At 39.7% G+C, this 22,513-nt stretch overlaps 2 protein-coding genes across 5 annotated transcripts in view; both read left to right on the forward strand.

The window, feature by feature from the left end:
• LOC148128461 (vomeronasal type-2 receptor 1-like) overlaps positions 1-22,507 on the forward strand; it is a 44,698-nt gene extending 22,191 nt beyond the window's left edge. Inside the window, exons 1-3 of one of the 4 annotated variants that reach the window (XM_087949059.1) lie at positions 18,419-19,609; positions 20,042-20,330; positions 21,431-22,507. In XM_087949059.1, coding sequence (XP_087805185.1) covers positions 19,395-19,609; positions 20,042-20,330; positions 21,431-22,255 — 1,329 coding nt within the window. In that variant the 5' untranslated portion in view covers positions 18,419-19,394 and the 3' untranslated portion in view covers positions 22,256-22,507. Of the gene's footprint in view, positions 1-18,418; positions 19,610-20,041; positions 20,331-21,430 lie in introns of those variants that run through there. The other 3 variants (XM_087949061.1, XM_087949057.1, XM_087949058.1) reach the window with 3 other exon arrangements.
• LOC148128462 (vomeronasal type-2 receptor 26-like) lies at positions 457-16,853 on the forward strand. The gene is made up of 3 exons (XM_087949065.1): positions 457-928; positions 14,782-14,908; positions 15,766-16,853. The coding sequence occupies exons 1-3, from the start codon at positions 773-775 to the stop codon at positions 16,674-16,676; spliced, it is 1,194 nt and encodes a 397-aa protein (XP_087805191.1). The 5' UTR covers positions 457-772; the 3' UTR covers positions 16,677-16,853.
• Positions 22,508-22,513: the final 6 nt, after the last annotated feature.

Raw genomic sequence — 22,513 nt, forward strand, 5'->3', positions numbered from 1 at the left:
TCCACTTAATTATCATACCATCCACCCCTCACTTAACTGGGTTTCTGATCACATCACAAAATTGTTTATTACTCTTTCCTGAGATCGAGTTATATCAGCAGTATTTCCATAATGTATTTGGGAAATGAAATAATATGTGAGGATGACTTGCATAGAGCACATAAATTATATCCCCCCCTTTCCCACAACTCATTTAGAAAGGGCAGTGATAGGAGGGAATGACTTTTGGGGGGTGGAGGAGAGATTCTGCCTGGGAAGAAGTAGATAAGAGGAGGACACCTACAGCTGCATAAAAAAGGGGTCAGTGGGAGATTTCTACTTTCTGGCTCCCCAAATCCTGTCAGTGCAGCATTACAGCGAAGTGGGCCTAGCTCAGGTTTCCTGTCTGGGCTTCCTGGGAGAGGATTACACTGACAATTTTCTTCTTGACAAATCCGGGTTTCTGATAAACAACCTGTTGCTTTCAGGGAGTTCATAAATCTCCTTTTTTCTGTTGTTCAACTATATTTTGTCAAAATCTATATTGTCAAAATATGATTGACAAATTTTTGTGAACTTTTTCCCTTCACTTGTAAGATAGTGTTAGCACCCATTTTCCTAATGAAGCATGTCTGTAAATTAGACAACTACAGAAGAAAGATTCAAATGTGAAAAAGCATCTGGGATAAGAAACAAAGTTTTCTGCTTTTAAAATTGCTGCACGTTCCCATTCTAGTTCCATCCTTTCCTGGAGAAGAATGAGTTTCTCAATATTTCGAACTATAAACTCTACATGGATCCAAATGGAGAGGTAGCAGCAGATATGGGCATTTCGGGCTTCTTTGTTCTTTCCAGGAATAATCCCATAGAATTTACTCTGGCGTATTTTGAAAGACAGAGACTTTCTGTCATAAAAAATGTTCTTTCATGGCTAAAGTTGCTCAACAAGGTAAGAGAAAGTTTGGTGTATTCTCCCCATTTTTCAAAAGCCTGAGGTCCCATTTCAAGAGGGCTGATGCTATTCCCCAAAGGTGGTTGACCTTCACCGAGAATTGAATCTGGGCAGTAGAAACTGGATTTTTCCCTTAGGCTGCTTGGGAGGCATCGGTATTGTTCCATTTTGTGGACCATGTACAATTAAGGGTCTCCATCAAACGGGTGAGAATCCCACAAGGGCTGGGAAAAATGTCGCTAGTAGCTTCTGGTTGTTTGCTCCTTGTGCCCAGAATAGCAACGAAAGCAGCAATTCTGCTGACCGGGGCCTGAATCCAGGCTTGGACTGCATCGGATGGGATTGAATCGTGAGTCGACGGGGGTCCTTTTGGAGGAAAGAAGCTTCTTCTCGTGCTGCTTGGGGAAAAGTGTCCCCTGAAGGGGCAGCTCCATAATCTGGGAGGCTCTTAAGGAGGCCGGACCTGGCCAGAGCTCTCCATGCCTCCCTTTCACCCTCCCTGGGATGGAGCAATGGGCCTTCTGCTCTTAGGAAGCAGCTCCAAGGCTTTCAGTTCACCTGAAATTATCAAGATTGTTCTGATATCACACCTTAAAATTAAGGTTGTGAGAAGAGGGGAGAAATGTGTGTTAATGGGGTCATGAGAAGGAACCGGCTGGTTATCACTTAATGCTGAAATCTTTTCTCAGTTCCATCCAGGGGTGCGATTCAAATTTTGTAACAACCGGTTCTGTGGGCGTGGCTTAATTTGTGGGCGTGGCTTGGTGGTCACAAGACATGCCAGATGGGCATGTCTTGTTGGCCATATGACTGGCAAACCAAATACAAGTGGTCCTCGCTTAATGGCCAGTTGCTTAGCAAGTGTTCTAATTTATGACTGATCTCCCAGAGCTCCTTGACCTGGTTTTGGAGTTTTGACAACCATAAACACAAAGACACACACACACACATTTCTAACGCTGCTATTCTTTGATTCTGTAAGGATCTCCTGCTGGAGCAGGGGTTGGACTAGATGACCTGCGAGATCCCTTGCAGGCCAGCCCTAGATTTTTGTGTTGCTTCAAAGAGTCTTCTGAAGCCAGGGTTTGTGTCCTTCCTTCCTCTCCTTTTTCTCTCTCTCTCTCCCTCCCTCCTTCCATGTATTTATCTATCCATCCATATATCTCATTCACTTTATCCTCCCTCCATGTCTTCCTTTCTTTTTCTTTCTTTGTCCCTTCCTTCCATCTCTCCCTTTCTTTGTCTATCCCTTTCCTTCCTTTTGCTTCCTTTCTCTCTTTTCTTTCTCTTTCTCTCTTCTTTCTTCTCTCTCTCTTCCTCTTCTCTCATTCCCTCTATTTCACTCTTTCCCTCTCTTTTTCTCTCTTTCCCCCTCTCTGTATCTCTCTTCTCTCTCTGCCTCTTTCCCTATCTTCCACCCCCCACTTTGTGCGTGTGTGTGTGTGTGTGTGTGTGTGTTTGTGTGTGTGTAAAAGAGAGGCATGGATAAGTCTGACCAGGTTGGGTCTCTTTAAGAACCTCCCCAATTATGAACCGGCCCTTTCAGAGGACACTTTTCCCCAAGCAGGACGAAGCTTCTCTCCCAATGGGACCAAAAGGACCTCCACCCAATCATGATTCAAATTCATCTGAATTCAAGGCCATGGTCAACAGAATTCCCTTTTTCTTTTCTCTTCGCTACCTTCTCTTTTTCTTCCTTTGGGCACAAGGAGCAAACAAACCTGAAGCTCTTAGTGACACATTCCCAGCCCTTGTGGGATTCTCACCAGTTTGAAGGAGATACTAAACCATAGCCCTTGTGGTTCACAAAATGGAGATACTAAACCATAGTGAGAGAAGGTAAGGGTGGCAGTGGGGGATAGCGAAGTGGCCGGGTCCCTATCTTCCCCTATCTCCTCCCCACTCTGTGTGTGTGTATATATCATTGAATGTGTGTGTGTGTGTGTGTCTCTGAAAGCCGCGGCATGGCCAAGCCAACAAGCTCTCCTTGGCGCTCTTCGCTGCTTCTTTCATTTCTTCTTTTGAATCCAGACTGGCTAAACAACGTTTGCCAGACTGCGGTGGAAGCGTCCATTCGGGTGACTTCTCCTCCTCCTCCTCCTCCTCCTCCTCTTGCACCCGGCAGCTGTGGATGGATCAGGAGGGTGCAGTTGTGTGGGGAGATGCTCGCTCCTCAAGTGAGCATCCACCCGCCCCTACTTGGTTTTTGCTGTGCTTTGGCATTTGCTTGAGGAGCATCTCCCGTGCGCATGCACCCTCCCAGCCCTGCCACAATGGCCGGTTATGAGAGGAGGAGGAGAGGGAGGAGAAGGGTCGCCTGAAGGGATAGCTTCCACCACGGCCTGGCGATCATTGTTCAGCCAGTCTGCATTCCAAAAAAGAAGAAATGAAGGAAATAGCGAAGACATCAAGAGAGCTTGCTGGCAACTGGCCATGCCACGGCTTTGAGGAGACACACACACATCGAGTGGGAGAGAGAATCCAGAGAAGCTAAGGGACCCGGCTCGCTGTCCACTGTCCCCGCCGTCGTCACCCTCACCTTCTTAGGCCAGGCGAGGAGGGAGGTGAGAGGCAGGGCCAGCCGCTTCAGCAAGGTGAAGAGGAGGAGACCAAGCAGAGGCGGTAGAAACCTGGGAATGGCGGCTCCTAAAGGGCTTTGAGGTGATGACCTGGAGTGGCCGAGATCCGAGCGAGCATTGCACCACAGGTTCACCTGATCTCCCACTTCTTTGGTGTTGGCTTTACGGAGCCACAGGGTGAGGTCTGGGCTGACATGTGACAGCAGTGCCTTTAGCTGTGCTCGCTTGTAAGTGTCCAAATAATCTGGTGAAGATGGCGGAGGAGTCACTCAGGTAGACCTCCCCCATCCGCAGTCTTCCTCCTGCACAAAAAGGCCGTTCCCTGAGCTACGAAGGCAAGGAGGTGTGGCTCGACTCACCCAATCCCTAGGACTACCCCAAATGGTCCCAATTCGGCACAGAGAGGGCAGGTCCCCCTGGAAATCCCCCTTTCCCTCAGTGCTCTGACTTCCAGTGGCTCACGTCCAGCCTGAACACCAGGTTGGACCACCAGAAGGCCACTTCCCCGCTTATCAACGGCGCTCCTGTGCCAGCCACTGCAGGACTCTCCATCTCTTTCCCCAAATTCTCTGTCAATTTCGAAATGACGACACCTGTTGCCGACATGGGTACAACCGGGCTGCCGGTCACCTTTACCCCCCCACCCCACTTGCCTTTTGCCACTGCCACCTGGACCCCTAACCCCCAGCAGATAAGGCCCAGCACCTGCAGTGAATCCCAGCTAAATAACCCGGAGCTGTGTCGGGAAAGACTCTCTTGCTCTCCCAGCAGTAGGAGAACACGAGCCTCTCCACATGTCTTCCAGTACAGCGAAATGTAGCTCAGGTTCCCACCAGTCTGCATCTTGCCCCCCGCCTGGATTCACTGCAGCTGCTGGGCCTTACCTGCTGGGGGTGAGGGCGGCAGGTGGTGGCAGCAAAAGGCAAGTGGGGTAGGGTGGGGGTAAATATGACTGGCAGTGTGACTGGGCCCAAGAGCTTGCAGAGCCTCACTCACACAGAGAGATCAGGCAGGGCCACAGCGGAAGGCATGCAGCAATGGCTGGCCTGGTGAGTGGGCAAAAGCAGGCTGCAGGTGATGCCACTAATGCGCGATAAGTGGTGCAATTTGCCGGTTCTCTGAACTGCGCAGAATCATAACAACCGGTTCTATAGAACTGGACAGAACCAGTACAATCCCAGCCCTGGTTCCATCTCTCCAGACTTTTCTATTTAATAAAGTCCTTTTTTCTTTGGAAATGTGAGATGCCAACAGCAAAAGAGAGGAACTAATGGAAGAATCTTCCAGAAGTTATATCTCCAACCATTTGGAAATAGTGAGAGATTTTTTATTGACTTTGACAACAAACAAAAACACATAAAACATAAGACATCAAACATAAAAGCATCATCCTCCTTCATAAATTTACAGACAGTGTATCGTTTGGTTTGCCACTCTTTTTTGTGCATCCATTTCATAGTCACCATTGTAATTATGTTACATAATAACTCATATTATCAATCAACAATTATATATCCTAATATCATTATTAAACAATCATTTGACTATAATTTTATTAATTCATATTTAAGCAAGATAACTATAATTTACTTAATTTATTTTATAACAGATCATAAAATCATACCAAGTCTTTCTTAATAAAATTTTATAAAGATGTTATCAAAACAAAAGGAAATAAAAAAATGTATATTCATTATTTCCTAGGTTTCTAAATATTCTATTATATTATATTATCTAACCATTGATAAAAAAGATCCCAAACTTCATAAAATTGTTTATCTTCTTGTTCTCTATTTCAAATGTCAATCTACTCATTTCAGCACATTCCAATATTTTCTTAATAATTTCTTCCTCTGATGGTATTTTCTCACTCTTCCAATTTTTAGCAAATACAATCCTAGCCGCTGTTAATACATTTACAATCAAATACTTTAAGTTTTTATTATATGTATCAGGTAAGATTCCCAATAAAAAAATCTCTGGTTTCAAATCTATATGTTTCTTTGTCATTTTTTCCAATATGCGAATTCTAGTCCAGTATTTTCTGGCCTCCTCACAAGTCCACCCCATATGGTAATATGAGCCAGGTATCTGATGACATTTCCAGCACTTTTCAGATTTATTCTTGAACATTCTTGCTATTCTTGTCGGGGGAAAGTGCCACCTGTAAAACATCTTATACAAATTTTCTTTATATGCTGTTGACATTGTCATTTTATAATTTTGAGACCACAATTTTTGCCATTTCTCTAAATCAATCCCATATCCAAAATTCTTCCCCCAAGCAATCATAGTTTCTTTAACTTGTTCTTCCTCTAATTTAATTTCCAGCAAATAACTATATAATTTTTTGATCACTTTTTCATCAGTACCTGTCAAAATCCTATCTAAGTCAGTCAATTTATCATAAAATCCTTCTGTTTTAGAATCTTTAAGATATTTATTTATTTATTTATTTTTATTTGATTTGTCAATTGTTTACAAGATAATAAGTACAAGTGTATACATAGTTGTGAATATATGAAATGGGTACATATAAGAAAAATAAAAGAATAAGAGAAACAATAGGACAGGGACGGTAGGCACGTTGGTGCGCTTATGCACGCCCCCTACAGACCTCTTAGGAAAGGGGTGAGGTCAATAGTAGACAGTCTAAGATTAAAGTTTTTGGGGTTTGGGGAAGAGACTACAGAGTCGGGTAGAGTATTCCAGACATTGACCACTCTATTGCTGAAGTCGTATTTCCTGCAATCAAGTTTGGTGCGGTTTACTTTGAGTTTGTATCTGTTGTGTGCTCTTGTGTTGTTATGGTTAAAGCTGAAGTATTCATTGACAGGTAGGACATTGCAATGTATGATTTTATATACCATGCTTAAGTCGGACCGAAGACGGCGTAATTCGAGGTTTTCTAGTTTTAGAATTTCGAGTCTGGTGGCGTAAGGTATTCTATAACGGGTAGAAGAGTGGAGAACTCTTCTTGTGAAATACTTCTGGACTTTCTCAATTGTGTTAATATCACATACGTGATAAGGATTCCAGACTGATGAACTGTATTCGAGTATTGGTCTAGCAAATGTTTTGTATGCTCTGGTTAGTAGTGAGATATTACCAGAGAAAAAGCAACGTAGGATTAGGTTAACAACTCTTAATGCCTTTTTGGCTATGTAGTTGCAGTGAGCTCTAGCACTTAGATCATTAGAGGTGAGTATTCCCAGGTCCTTTACAGAGCTTGGGTCATCAACAAGATCTTGACTATTCAGCTTGTATTTTATTTTCTGATTTTTTTACCAATATGTAAGACAGAGCATTTATTTGTTGAGATTTGGAGTTGCCATATGTTAGACCATTCAGATACATAGTCTAGATCTTTTTGAAGGGTAGTAGTATTGTCTGTGGTATTGAACAGCTTTACATCATCAGCGAAGAGAACGCAATTGCTCTTGATATGATCACAAAGGTCGTTTATGTAGATTATGAAGAGAGTTGGTCCTAGAACACTGCCTTGGGGAACACCACTATTGACAGGTACTGGATTTGATAGGGCGTTCCCAATTTTGACCATTTGTTGTCTGTTTGACAGGAATGCTTCTATCCAGTTATTCAGTTGTCCAGAGATACCATAAGATTTTATTTTTAGGAGTAGTTTGTCGTGTACCACTGAATCAAAGGCTTTGCAGAAGTCTATGTAGATTGCGTCTATTGCTTTGCCCTGGTCGAGTTGAGTAGTCCATATGTTTTTGCAGTGTAAGAGTTGCAGATTACAGGATAGTTTTTTTCTGAAACCAAATTGTTTATTGGAGAGTAGGTTGTTTGTCTCTAAATGGAGGATGATGGATTGGTTAATAATTGATTCCATGACTTTACAGGTGACGCAGCATAAGGAGATTGGTCTGTAATTTTCAACTAGGCTTGGGTCTCCCTTTTGAAGATGGGAATGACTGTGGCTTGTAACCATAGGTTGGGCAGGGAGCTGGTTCTGAAAGATCTTTCAAAGATTATGCTTAGAGGTTTGGCTATGGCAGCGGATAGTTTTCTTAAGAAGTAGGCACATATTCCATCCGGTCCAATAGATAGAGATGGTTTTAGGTTGCGTAGTGCTTTTTCAACGTTGTCTACTGTAAAATCGATATGTATTAGATCATTATTGTTGTCTGTGGTACGGCTAGGAAACATTGGGCATGATCCATTACTGTTTACAAACACTGAGCCAAGAATGTGTTAAAGATGTTGGCTTTAATGGTGTCGTCGCTGCAGTCTTTACCATCAGGTCCTATCAAGGGAGGGATGGACCTTGAGTCTTTAGTTTGTTGTTTACAAAATTGTAAAAAGCACGGGTGGAATTGGTGCTTAGAAGGTTTTCCTCTTGTTTAATGTGGTAATTGGTGCATTCGGTCTTTATCTGGTGGCATAAATTTTTATATCGGTTTTTGAAATTAGCAACGTGACCAGATTTGTTTTTCCGCCAGAGTGATCTCTTTTTGGATTGAAGTTTCCTTATTGATATGGGTAATCTGCTTTTTGTTTTGTTTTTGGAGTTGTTGTTGGAACATATAGTTTGATGACTCTTTTGACTTCAAGTAAAAATATGTTGTAATGATCTTCAACAGTATTGCATCCAGTGAATAGAGATTGCCAATCGAGGGATGAGAGATCGTTATCTATAAGATCATAATTGCCTTTTTGAAGTTACAACTAGGGATGACATCGTTGTGGTGATTTTTGCGTGGACGTATGTTGAGGCAAAAGTCAATCATATTGTGATCACTACTGGAAAAGGGTTCTTTGGTTTGTATTCGGTAAATTAAATTCAAACTATTGCAGAAGATGAGATCGAGGCAGTTGTTCAGTCTAGTGTTGTTGGTTACTAGTTGTTCAAGACCTAGATTTGTAATAGCATTGAAGAAGGTTGTGTGAATGATTTCAGTTGTACAATTATTTAGGGTCCAGTCAATATGAGGTAGATTGAAATCTCCAAGAAAGATAAAAGGGTATGGGCAGGATGTAGCCCATGTTAGTAGTGTATTTAGCTTGTTTATATGTTCGATGTCATAATCAGGTGCTCTGTAACATAGTAAGAATCGAATTGTGATATTTAAGGATAGTTCACAGATGATGGTTTCAGGAAGGGCAAGCTCCTGGGTAACTTGGATATTTTTAGATGTAAGGATTTTTTGTAGAATATAGCAACACCACCTCCTCGACGATTTTCACGATCTGATCGGTAAACATGATAGTCTCTTACTGTGGTAATGGAGTTGGGGAGAGATGCATTGAGCCATGTTTCACAGACAAATATAATGTCAAAGTTAGCCATATTTAAGAGGATGAGAAATTCAGGTATTTTATTCACGAGGCTTCTTGCATTGAGTAGTTTGCATTTAAGTCCGGCAGCAGTTGGGATTGAGGTAGTTGGGGGCGTGCGTGCCTAGTCTTGGGTGATGGTGGGTGGTGGGTAGTTTTGGGTGATGGTGGGTGGTGGTAGGTGGTTGAGGTAGGGTAGTGGTTGAGGGTAAAAGTTGGGTATTGGGTTGCGTGTCTTACTTTTGATGCAGTCAGCATGGTAGTCAATGTACAGGTCCTTCTCTCCATTGTCTAGACGGGTTTTGAGTTCGATGCGGAGTGCACGGGAGCGGGCACGTTGCTGTATGGTTAAGTCAGGGCGGCAACGGAGGTTTTTGTGGTTGGTGTTGGTTTTGGCGAGTGAGTTTATAGTGTAAATGAGTTTACGTTTGCTTGATTCATTTTTGCAAATGATCCTGCACAAGCGTGGGGCCACAGAGCCGTCTCTATTTTTAAGCTCTCGGTCAATGCGGGAAATGTCAAGTATTTCATCGCCGGAGATGGTTGATGCTTGGTAATCTCTGATGATGTTTCGGACAGTTGTGATGTCATCATACCTTGAATGTATAAAAGCATGCCAGCCCAATAATAAATCATGTCCTTCTAATGTCAACAATCTAGTCTTTCTTAACGTTATCCATTCTTTGGCCCACATTAAGTTTGCAGCTTGGTAATACAACTCCCAATTAGGAAGGCCAAATCCTCCTCTAATTCTAGCATCTTGTAAGAGTTTTAATTTTATTCTCGCTTTCTTACCTTGCCATATATACTTCAGCACAATTTTATTTAATTCTTCAAAGTAATCTTTACCTAGCCTAATTGGTATTGTTTGAAACAAATATAAAATTCTGGGTAAAATATTCATCTTGATTGTTGAAATTCTACCTATCAATGACAATTGTAGGTTTTCCCATTTTTTCAGATCAGATGCTATCTGCTGTTTAAATTTAATATAGTTATTCTCTTTCAATGTAATACATCTTGACGTCAAATGTATCCCCAAATATTATCTTTGTTCGTAACTTGAATTTTCAATAGGTCTGCCAACTCTTCTCTTTGTCTTAATAGCATGTTCTTTGTCAGAATCTTTGTTTTGTCTTTATTTATTTTCAAACCAGCCATCTCACCGTACATCTCTATCTTTTCCAATAGTTTTAAAGCTGTCTCTAGAGGGTCTTCCAAAATGAAAACCAAGTCATCCGCAAAGGCTTGCAATTTAAATTCTTCCTTTTTAACTTTCATTCCTTTTATATTTTTGTCCTCTCTAATATTTCTATTTAACACTTCCAAGGTCAATACAAATAACAAAGGAGATAATGGGCATCCTTGTCTTGTACCTTTTCTTATATTAATAGAGTCTGTAAATTCTCCCTCTATCATTACTTTTGCCGTTTGCTTATAATATATGGCTTCTATTGCTTGGATGAATTTTCTAGCAAAGCCCATCTGTTCCAATAATAATAGCACAAATCTCCAATTCACATTATCAAATGCCTTTTGGGCATCTAGGAATATCAAAGCCATTTGTTTTTCAGGATGCGCCTCATAATATTCCAATGTGTCCAGGATTACCCTCATATTGTCTTTAATTTGTCTCTTTGGTAAAAATCCATTCTGATCAGGGTGAATAAAGTTGTTTAAGTACTTTTTAAGCCTTTTTGCCAGAATTGAAGCAAAGATTTTATAGTCTTCATTCCATAAAGAAATAGGTCTATAGTTCTTAATTTGTAATGGATCGGCCCTTTCTTTTGGGATAAGTGTAATATAAGCTTCTGACCATGTTTTAGGTATTTTCTTATTTAACATAACTTTATTCATGACTTCTAGCAGTGAAGTGCTCAACGATTCTTGTAATGTTTTATAAAATTCTGCCGGAAGCCCATCTGGACCTGGTGCTTTTCCATTATTCTGTCTGTTGAGTGCTTCGGTTAATTCCATCATTGTTATAGTGCTTTCTAACATTTTTCCAGTTTCATCAGGTATCTTAGGTAGGTTAGCATTTTGTAAATACTGTTTAATTTTTTCCTTATCAAGATCCTCCTGTTTATATAATTGTCCATAAAAGTCTCGAATGATTGCCTTTTTCGCCTTATTACCATAGCAAATTTGACCTTGATCATCTATTAACTGTAATATTTTCCTTGATTCTTTCTCTTTTCTCAGTTTATATGCTAACCATCTACCTGGCCTATTTGCATCTTCAAAATAGTTCTGTTTAGCACTTCTAATTTTTTGTGCCAGTTCTTCTTTCTCTACTTGATCCATTTTATGTTTGATTATGTCCATTTTAAGTTTAATATCTTTTTTCTGTGGCATTTTCTGTAATTCTTTTTCCAGTTTTTTATGGTCATCTTCTAGAGCTTTAATCGTTTGCCTCTTCCTAATGTTCTTTTTCTTTATATAGTCTATTATTAATCCTCTCACATATGCCTTCATTGTATCCCAAACATTCTGTATTGAAGTATCTTCTTTTTTGTTTTCATTAAAGGAGAAGGCCAATTCTTTTTCCATCTATTGTGTAAAGTCTTTTTCCTTTAAAATAGTATTATTTAATGTCCATCTAGATCTTCTTTTTTGTCCTTTCCATTTAATTGTCATTGGATTATGGTCTGCCCATGTACTTGTTTCAATATTTATTTCTTGAATATTAGATATTAGTTCTGTTGAGATCCAAATCATATCTATTCTGGACCATGATAAATGTCTATTTGAATAAAAAGTATATTGTTGAGTTTTAGCATTTCTTTCTCTCCATATATCTTTTAAATTTAATTCATCTATCATTTTAAAAAAAAGATTTGGGGAGAGTCTTTCTATTTTGTCTTGATGCTGTCGCTGTATAATCCAGTTTATTATCTACAATTCCATTAAGATCTCCCATCATAACTATGTTAGAATAGTCCAATCCCATTGTTTGCATATGTAATTTTTTTATAAAACTCTTCTTGTTTATCAGTTGGTGCATAAATGGCAACCAGGAGTGTTTTTGTATTATTATCCACTATTTCAACCATTAATACTCTTCCTTCTTCATCAGTATAAATCAGTTTTGCTGGAATGGTTTCTTTGATGTACAAAACCACTCCTCTTTTCTTACAATGAGTCAAAGAAGTAAAAATTTTCTCCAATTTTGGTCTTATCAATAATTGTTGATATTGTTTTTTAATATGCACTTCTTGTAAGCAGATTATGGCAAATTTTAACTTCTCTAATTTATGAAGATTTTTTCTTCTTTTAATAGCTGAATTCAGTCCATTTATATTCAAAGAAATCAATTTTTTTTCCTCCATGGTTATATTTTGTATTTGGGTCTGACAGCTCTCGTAGATCGTACTTCCCGTTGTTCTTTAGTCACCACTTGTCCACCTACTGCACCTTCTTCTTTTCCCATCCCCATTTGATCCTCTTGAAGTTCCGTTGAAATGATCTCTTTTTCTGTCTCTATTTCTCTTCTTTCGAAGAATTCATTGTAGAATATTTCTGCTTTATCAATTGAATCAATTCTATGTCTCTGTTCTTGCCATGTAAACATTAATCCTTCTGGGATCAAACATCTGTAATTCACCTCTTTTTTCAAAAACATTTTGGTCAGGAATCGATATTCTCTTCTCATCTCTCTCACTTTTCTTGGTACTTGTTTTAAGACCACAATCTCTTTGTCTTTATATTTCAACACCTTCTCTCTTGCCACTTGTAATATTTGAGTTTTAATAGTTTTTTTGGTAAATCTGACATGGACCTCTCTTGGTAATTGGTTCCTCACCGCATATCTTGTGAGGACTCGATATATCTCATCTACTCCATCCATCATCTTTTCCTCTGTTATTTCCAGAGCTCCAGCCAGGATTTCAATCATTACTGCAGCCAAATTTTGTCCTTTTTCTTCCTCAATATTTTGGAATCTGAGATAAAATTCTGACCTGTCCATCTCCCACTTCAACATCCCACTTTTATCTTGTTCAACCGTTGTTAATCTGCTATCACTATTTCCAATTGTCTCGTCTCTTTGTTTGTCTTTCTCTTCCATTTTTTGGAGTCTCTCATCATATTCACCATCATTTGTTGAATACTTTCAAATTTTTCATCAATCTTTCCAATTCTTTGGTCAATACTCTCCGTTCTTTGTTCAATACTCGTTTTAAGTTCTTGAATTCCTTGCATAACCATCGTTAAGTCCACTTGTGCTTTATCTTGCTTCGCCATTGTTGGAAGTCGTCCTCCAGTTGATGGGGAGGCAGGAGCAGAAGTTGAGATGCCCGAAGGTAAAAATTTCTTACTCATTTAAATAGCTCAGAATCTTCAAGCTCTTTTAATCCAATTAGTAAGGTGGCCAATTATAATCCAATTAGGAAAAAGGAAAACACAAAAAAGCCAGTAAAAAGTAAAAAGCCCAAAATTAAAAAAGGGAGATTCTTCAGGTTCTTCTAGACCTTAATCCTGTTGTGGAATAATCAATTATGGTTCAAAAGTAAAAATTAAAAATAAAGAGAAAAAAAATAAAATAAAACCAAATAATATTAAAAAATAATAAGAAGAAAAAAAAGAAAGAGGTTCTTAAGGTTCTTCACACCTTAATCCAATTGAAAGATCTCAAAAAATGAAAAATAGCCATAAATATAAGTCAAAAGTAGAGATGGAGAGGCAAAAATCCCAATAAAAAAAAGAGAGAGAAAAGAATATTCTGAGGCTTCCCCTTTAAAAAAAAATAAAAAAATAAAAAATAAAAAAAAATATACCAATATTACAAAGTACTGTGGGGTTGAAGAGGAGGGATAAAACAGCTAATAGAAGATTTTAAAAAAATGCACACTGCCTTTTATTTATCCAAGGCTCTTATTTTGGCTTCTCCACAAATTTCAAGGCCAAGCTTCAAATGTTCAATTGATAATAGAAGTCCCAAAGAGCACCTGTGTAAACATTCTCCAGTGCTCTTCCCTCTATCTTATTATTTATCGTTTCCAGTGACCTTGAGAAAAATTTTCTTCACAGCTCTCAACCTCAAATAAAATATTTTCAAGTCTCTAGTTGGCAGTGTTACAAAGTTTCTTTAATCCACTCCCCCTTCTTTCCCCCCCCAAAAAAAGCCTAATAATAATAATTATATATTTATATAATATATATTATATATTAAATATATATATATATATATATTTATATAATATATATATTTAAATATATATATTATATTTATATATATATATATAATTATATATATTTATATTTATATTATTTATATTTATATATATTTAAAAAAAGATACTAAAGGGAGCCTCTATTTTAAAATATATAAACAGTCAAAAAGGAGAAAAAAGAGCAAGTAAATATAAAAGAAAAAACCAGTCTGATTAACTAGATCACAATAGTTCAGTAAAGAAAAAAAAAAGTAAAAGTAAAAAGCCAAGCCTCACTTTGACATTCTTTAAAGAATCGCCGCTAAGTCAAATTTTGTCAAAAATTTTACAGATTTCTCCCAACTGCGCAGAATCATAACAACTGGTTCTATGGAACTGGACAGAACCAGTACAATCCCACCACCGGTTCCATCTCTCCAGAATTTTCTATTTAATAAAGTCCTTTTTTTTTTTTTTTTTTTTGGCAATGTGAGATGCCAAAAGCAAAAGAGAGGAACTAAAGGAAGAATCTTTCAGGAGTTATATCTCCAACCATTTGGAAATAGTGAGAGATTTTGTGTTTACTTAAGTGAAGACCAGAGGCTAATATCTTATATAATTATTATATATTATATAATTATTATATAATTTATATTATATTATATAATATATATTATATCATTATTATATATTATATATTATATAATAATATAATAGCTAATATCTAATATCTTGTCTAATATCCATTTTTAACTCCATTTTCCATGGACGGAGAGTCCTAACACATTTTCTTTGGCAATCCTGTTTTTTTTCTGCTCAGTCCTTTCCTCAATCTGAATGTGTGGAAAGTTGTCATCCTGGATTTGTCAAGAGTGCTCGAGAAGGAGAGCCAGTTTGCTGCTACGACTGTGTTCCTTGTCCAGAGGGGACCTTCTCCATTCAGAAAGGTGGGTGACACCAGAGGAAAATGGGAGGACTGGTAGAACTGGATCCCTCCATAGCATTGTCATGAAATTGTGAATTAAAACACACTTTTAAGCTTAATTGGTTTCTGGTTTATTTCCGAAATGCCCCATTTCTTATCTAAACAGAAGACCAAAAAGACTGTGAAGGAAGGGCTGGATAGAGAGAGGTGGCAGTGGCAGATTGGACAAGCTTTACTACTGCCAGAGAAAATATTTCTTCTTTTTAACTTGGACGTGTCCTTCCTTCCACATTTATTTCTCAAGAAACACCTGAGTTCCTTGAAAAACGAGGAATTGTTTTAGGTCTACCTCCTGAAAGGAGGATTGCAATGCAGTCTACATGGGTTACCTTTGAGGACACTGAAAAGGTGTTGCTGATGTACGAGATACACAATGTGGTGGCATGGATAGTGATGCCTGTATCTGGCTGCACCCGTATCACCACTACTCCAATGGCCATTCCAAATTATTTGCAACAGTCACTTGATCTGCCAGCCACCTCTGAGGCAAGTATGACAAGAATTGCCATCTTGCACATAAGTTTCTCTAGAAAGATTAATTGATTCATTATTTTCCTTTAGTAATGGATGTTCCTATCAATATTCTGAACATTACAAAGGAAATCTTTCAAGTCCAAAGCTTCCCTCAATTTTATAGCCTATCAAAAATATACTGTAGCTATATTTTTTTAAAAAGTGATACATTTATTTTTTGTCTCTGGAGATATTAAGAAATCCATCCCGGAAAATGCTCCTGATAATCACTTGTTCCCAAAGAATGTACAATATATCTTGAAATGCAAAGGACAAAGAAATATGGGGTTGGTTTTTTTTTCTCAGACACAGAAAAATGCACCAAATGTCCGGATGATAAATTCCCAAATAAAGAAAGAGTCCAATGTATCCCCAAAGTGATAACCTTCCTGTCTTATGAAGAACCTCTGGGCATCATCCTGGTTTCTTTTGCCCTATTCTTGTTCCTAACCACAGGCCTTGTTTTAATCATCTTCATTAAATACCGAGAAACTCTCCTTGTCAAAGCCAACAACCGGGACCTCTCCTACATCCTCCTGGTCTCCCTCCTGCTTTGCTTCTTGTCTTCTTCTCTCTTCATTGGTCAACCAAGCAAAGCCACCTGCCTTCTCCGACAAACGGTTTTCAGCATCATCTTCTCAGTTGCCGTTTCTTCTCTCTTGGCCAAAACCATCATGGTGGTGCTGGCTTTCCTGGCCACAAAACCAGGAAACCAAGTGAAGAGATGGTTGGGGAAGAGCTTGGCCAACTCCATCATCCTGTCTTCTTCTGGTGTCCAAGTTTTCATCTGCTCCATCTGGCTGGGAGTTTCTCCCCCCTTCCCTGACTCTGACCTCCTCTCCCAGCCTGGAGAGATCATCCTACAATGCAACCAAGGGGCCGTTGTCATGTTCTACGTCACCTTCAGCTACATGGGCTTCCTGGCTGCCGTCTGCTTCACGGTGGCTTTCCTGGCCAGGAATCTGCCTGGGGCCTTCAACGAAGCCAAGTTGATCACCTTCAGCATGCTGGTCTTCTGCAGTGTTTGGGTGACTTTTGTGCCCACCTACCTGAGCACCAAAGGGAAATACATGGTGGCTGTGCAGGTCTTCTCCATCCTGGCCTCCAGTGCTGGTCTGGTGGGCTGCATCTTCATCCCCAAGTGCTACATTATCCTTCTGAGGCCAGAGCTGAACACAAAGGAGCATCTCACAGCCAGAACAAATGTAAAAACATAAGACATAACACCATGACATTTAAAGAATTGTAAAATTTCCTTTTATCTCAAAGTAGAGACTAATTATTTCAACTTAGATAATGTGCAGGAATCAAAGAAATCATGTCTACATTTTTCAATGGAAAATGTTTGAATGACTGTAATCCTTGCAACTCTCTTCATCTCAATAAATCTTGCTAAAGGGAACTCTGAAAATCATTCAGAGGAATTTGTTATTCAGCCACTGCCAATGAATTTGACACCTTATTCATATTGAGAGCAGCTAATAGTGTATCTATGAGAGAATGAATAGGAAAAGTGGTAAGATGGCTGGTGTGGGAGCCAAGCTCCAAGTATGTTGTTTGACAATCTCCATGAGAGCCATTGGCCATCCCACCAAGCCAGAGAAGGCAGAGGCTTCCAGGGCCTCTTGCTTAGATGTTCTCATCCAAGGAGACCTAGTTAGCACCCCTTTCCCATAGCTGCTTCTGCCCTGTGAAAGAAGCTTCTCCATGAGATCCACCATCCTCTCTCCATCCCCTGATTAAAGTCGGTTCTTTTCCCCAATGCTTGAGCTAGTTGAGACCGGAGTCCAGGAGCTGCGGAAAGAGGAGAAGCCCCATGGGATAGTCAGGCTGCATCCTGACAAAATTGGGCTCATTGTGGCTGCACTGTGTGAATAGTTGCAAGCAGGATTTTGGGGGCGTCTCAAACTCCACCAAAGGAAAGAGGGTCTCTCTCTCTCTCTCTCTCTCTCTCTCTCTCTCTCTCTCTCTCTCTCTCTCTCTCTCTCTCTCTCTCTCTCTCTCTCTCTCCAAGGTGGGAAGCCCAGCAGTGCAACCCTTGAAGGCTTCACCTGGGGGTTCAGCTCAGTCCTCTCGGGGTGCTTCCAGCCCCGGAAGCCCCAGAAATAAGTCCTACCAAGGACTTTGCTCCAGGCTCCCTGGAAGTGAGCAGAAGTGGGGAGAAGAAAGGTGAATATTCTGACTAAGAGATCCTGAACGTCTCTGGAGATAAATTTCAAGGAACTATAAGGCAATATAGGAAATCCTCCACTTATGACCACAATTTTTGTTGCTAATTAAGTTCTGTGTCATTTTACCAACTTTTTTACCTCGGTTGTGAAGCAAATGAGTGCAGTGTTTAGTTAAATCATGCGGTCGTTAAGCAAGTCTTCCAGTGACCCCAATGACCCCAAGGTACTGCAAGTGTCATAAATACATGTCTGAGTTTTTGTCAAGTGACCATGGGGTGCTGGAATGGTCGTTAGTGTGAAGACTGGCCATAAGTCACTTTCCTGAGTGCCGTTGTAACTTCAGTCACCAAACAGATGTTTGTAAGTGGAGGACTGTCAGGTTGTGCTCCCTTCAAAATCCAAGAAAGAAATACTCAGACTCCATGGGTTAGAGCAAAGTTATCCTTTTACTGGAAATCAAAGTGGAAGCTACAGATTTAATTCCGAATCTGAGAATTTGGCGCGCAAATCACATATACAAAGGAATGGAATTGTTCCCACCCCCCAAAGTCCAAATGACTTTTCCAATTAAAAGTTTGGAATATGATCATGTGGCCATCTTCAGGTGGTGATGAGGCCTCTGTCCATTGACCTTGACATATTTTGATAAAACTTCGCAGCTGCGCAAAGGGGGATAGAAGCTAGCCAAGAAATGGAAAGTTAAAGACAAGAATTCATATACCCCCTCCCCCTTGCTACCCACAGCAAAGGAATGCAAAACACCTCCATTCTTTATTTAAAAAAGAAAAATCAATATATAAAGAATCTTGGTGTATTATAGGAACATGGTAAGATAACACAGGAATAACAAGAAAATAAAAATAAAAAATTCCATCCATTCTATAATTTTCTCCCTATTTACCCAATGATCTAGTCCACAAGTTGTCACTTTCCTGCTTCTTAATGAGCTTTTATCTCAAAATTAATATTGCTGGAAAAGATGGGAAATGAAATTTCACTTCAGGCACAAGCAATTTTAAAACTGGCTGAAATTAAGATCAATATATGGGATTATGACATAAAACAGAATTCCAAACAGGGTCTACTCTTAACGTTGGGCAGAGATCAAGGGTGCCGATTGTCATTAGAAGACAGGCAACACTACAGTTAAATGGTATTAACTTAGAAGTGTCACCAAACTCCATAACTCTGAGTGACCTTCCCCAGCAATCTCTGGAGACAAGAGGCCATGTTGAAGGACAGCAGAAGTCAATTTCCTGGGTGTTGAACTCTCTTCCCCAGCATCACTTTCTGGACTTGCCCTGACAGGAAGGAAGGACCACAACCACAACAGAACAATGATCCCAGGGGTGTATCTGTAATTTTTACTAACATGTTTTATTCCAGCCTCTCCTCTGCAGATGGAGCCCAGAAAAAGTTCAGGATCCCAAGAGGAGAAGTTGCTTCTTGCTGTAATTATGACCCTTGAGACCTGGGATGCTATATCTCCAGTTTTTGACTTTGATGCAGGCATTAGACTGAAGCCACATGCAAAGGATCTTGTATCAGAATAGGATAAATTCCTTGGTGAAGCTCTCTGGGACCAAGTTTTGGGACAGGTACAGGCTCTGCTCTTGATTGCACCTTTCTCTCCTTTGCAGATGAAACTGAGTGATTCTCTGTTTAGATCAGGAAAGACACTGGCACTTCTCAGAGTCTTTGAATTTTTCCAACTGTTCCTGTTTTTTGTGTTAGAAGCAGGAAGTGGATTGATTAATGCCATGAATGATGGACCTCCTGCTTCTGCTTCTGATGCTGCTGGTGTCCCCACCAGTCTGCGGGAAGCTGAGAAGGAAATGCCCTTTGAGTTTGGAGCACCAGGATGGCTACAATCCATGGAGCTTTTACAGGCCTGGAGACCATCTCATTGGTGTGGTCACAACTGAAACATATGTGTCACCTATAATGTGGCCTTTCAACAGCCCTCCTATACCTTCTTCGTAAGTCATGCAGGGTGATGGAGTTGCACTCCTTCCATGTGCAATTCTAACACTCTCCTTTTCTTCGTATTTCACTTATTTTTGTACCTCAGGACCTGTCTAATTTCCTGAATGATTTTGATTTCCATGGCTTCCCTTTTTTGCCTTACTTTGTGGAAGAGAGTAAAATCCAAAGATGGAGTTTTTAAAAAACCTGAATGAAATCCAGATGATTTTCCTTTCTCAGTTCATTCCTGTGTTCATCACTTGAATAATGACCTTTGTTTAAGTAGTGACTGAAACAATTGTAGTTGCCTCTCTCATTTGCATAATTGATCATTCGATTTGGATCAATGTTGGCCTAAGGCTTAGTAGGTTTGTGAAGGATTATATATTTTAAAAACATTTGATGTTGCTATTGAATATAATAACATGAATATTGTTTTTCAATAGGAAGAGTTCTGCTCTAACAAATACCCTAAGGTTAATTTTTGCTATTCAAATGGTCAGCAAGAATTCCCAGCTCCTGCACAATCTCACACTTTGTTATATTATCTATGACAACTATGGAAGCACCTTCCGCACTTCAGATGCCTTGCTGGACATTCTTTCCACTGGAGAATCCAATGTCCCCAACTATGGCTGTGGGAGGAAGGAGAACCTCCTGGCTCTGATTGATGCAGCAGGAAGGGACATCTCCATCCAGATGTCAATGCTTGTAGGCACCTACAAAGTCCCACAGGTTTGTGTGTTTTTCTCTATCTGGTAAGGTGAGTGGGGTGGTGGGGATGAACAACAGTTCCAATATCTTCATAGAATTCAAGAGCAGCTTTTCAGAATATTAGGGAACATATCAACGATGTTTTAGTCTATTATGTTCATCTTCAAATTGACCTTTAAAGGCATGAAGAGCCATAAGGTCCCTAGAGGATATTCTACTGAATATTCTACTATTGAAAATCTATCCAGGTTTTGAGGTCCTCCATTAGCATGTTCATTTTCACATATCAATAATATCTGCCTTATCCAATGGGAATCAAGTTGGAAATAGTCCTCTCTATGTATAAAAAATATTCAGACCAAGAAGAGTATCTTTGGGATGGATAAAAGGAGTTCAGCTCCTGCCCTCATAGATAATTGTTAATTTACACAATTTCTGCTTTGTATAAATTCAGGGTATATAATTATTGGGTTAAAATTAAAGTGATGAAACAGACATAGTCCCCAAACAGACAAAATTTCAATTAAAGACTTATTGGGTTGTACAACTGTCAATTTCTGTTAGCAGTTGATTGACCTCACCCCTTTCCTAAGAGGTCTGTAGGGGGCGTACATAAGCGCACCAATGTGCCTACCATCACTGTCCTACTATTTCTTTTTATTTTTCTTATATGTATCCATTTCGTGTACTCATAACTATTCTGTTAGCAGTTGTGCTCTTGTACATCTAGAGAAGAAGCTGAAAAATTGCTTCACAAAGAATTTGGGATATAGAAGCTGAGAAAGAGGTCTTAGTACTCAAAAATAGCATATAATACAGCCCTATATCTTAGATCCAGACATTTTATCTAACATCTGCAAATTTGAATCTAATTGTTGGAATTGTATGGGTGACACAGAAATTTACATTGCATTTTTTATTTTATTTTTTGTTTAATATGATTTTGCGTTCCATTTTTATAGACAATCTTGTTAATATTCTGTCTTAAATATTTTAAAACGTGACTAAGGAACAAACTATTCTTATATATTCATCAAAACAAAATTGGGTTTGTCAATAAGTAATATTTTGGGGTTGATCTGGACCACATTATAACACAGCATTCTTCATTACTTTTTCAGATCACTGCTGGAATTCCTTCAGAGGCTCTGAGTGATAAAAGGAGATTCCCTTTTTTCCACCAGATGCTCCCCAAAGAAGGATTCCAATACCCAGCAATTGTCCAGCTGCTCCTCCATTTCAGATGGACCCTGATTGGCCTCTTTGCTTCAGACACAGAAAAGGGAGATAATTTCATGAGGACTTTTCCTCCGATGCTTGTCAGGAATGGAATTTGTGTGGTTAGATCACAACGATTCACAACAACTGGACAAATAGCACCCCTCAGGGAGGCCCTCTCTAAGTGGAGACAAGTCAACGTCTTTGTCCACTTCATAGAATATATTTTCATCTGGAACAGAATTATTCCTTTCCATGAAGCACTTATGCATTTGCCAGGACCCATTGAAGGGAAAGTCTGGATCCTCACAAATTTTGTAGCGTATACAATAAAGAAGCACATACCTCTCAAATACATCCATAGTATTTCAAATTTTGGTTATCTGTCAAAAAAAAGGCCAAGAGATGCTGCCTTTGAACCCCATTTCTTTGTGAAAGATCCGTTTCAAGATCATTATTTTCGCTGTTCCCTTTCCAAGCACGTCTTTTCTGTCAAAGGCCGCAGAAGATGCACCCAGAAAGCCCCACTGGAGACCCAGGAGAAAAGGAAAAGGAAACGGATCATAAATGACCCTCATCGCTACAGTATCATTCAGACTCTGGCCCAGGCCATGAATGCCGCCTATTCCTCCAGATCGAGGAGGGGAAGGAAGGAGGGAGAAAAGAGGTTGGGGGCTCCGAGGCTGCAGCCGTGGCAGGTATGGGGGGTCCCAATAGGGATCCATTAATCTGAGATCCTTTCGAGAAGGAACCCAAAGGAGAAGGAGGGGAACATCTCAACCTTCTTGTGCTGCAAAAGGTCAAGAGATTTGCACCATCTAATTGCTCCTGTCTAACGCTCCGGAATAACAGGGAGCAGATCTGAAGTTTCTGTCTAGCCTCTGTTGGAAGAAATCTCCTTCTGGGTTCAGTTCCAAGCGGGGAAGAAAGCCGCTGGAAACATGGTGACTGCTTGGAAGATGGTTCAATGGTGGACAGGAGCACAT

This window comes from Notechis scutatus, unplaced genomic scaffold (assembly GCF_049901735.1).
Source record: "Notechis scutatus isolate UNSWTSFEM ecotype Mainland unplaced genomic scaffold, rNotScu1.2 NSCUSCF63, whole genome shotgun sequence".
In the NCBI taxonomy this organism is placed as follows: Eukaryota; Metazoa; Chordata; class Lepidosauria; order Squamata; family Elapidae; genus Notechis; species Notechis scutatus.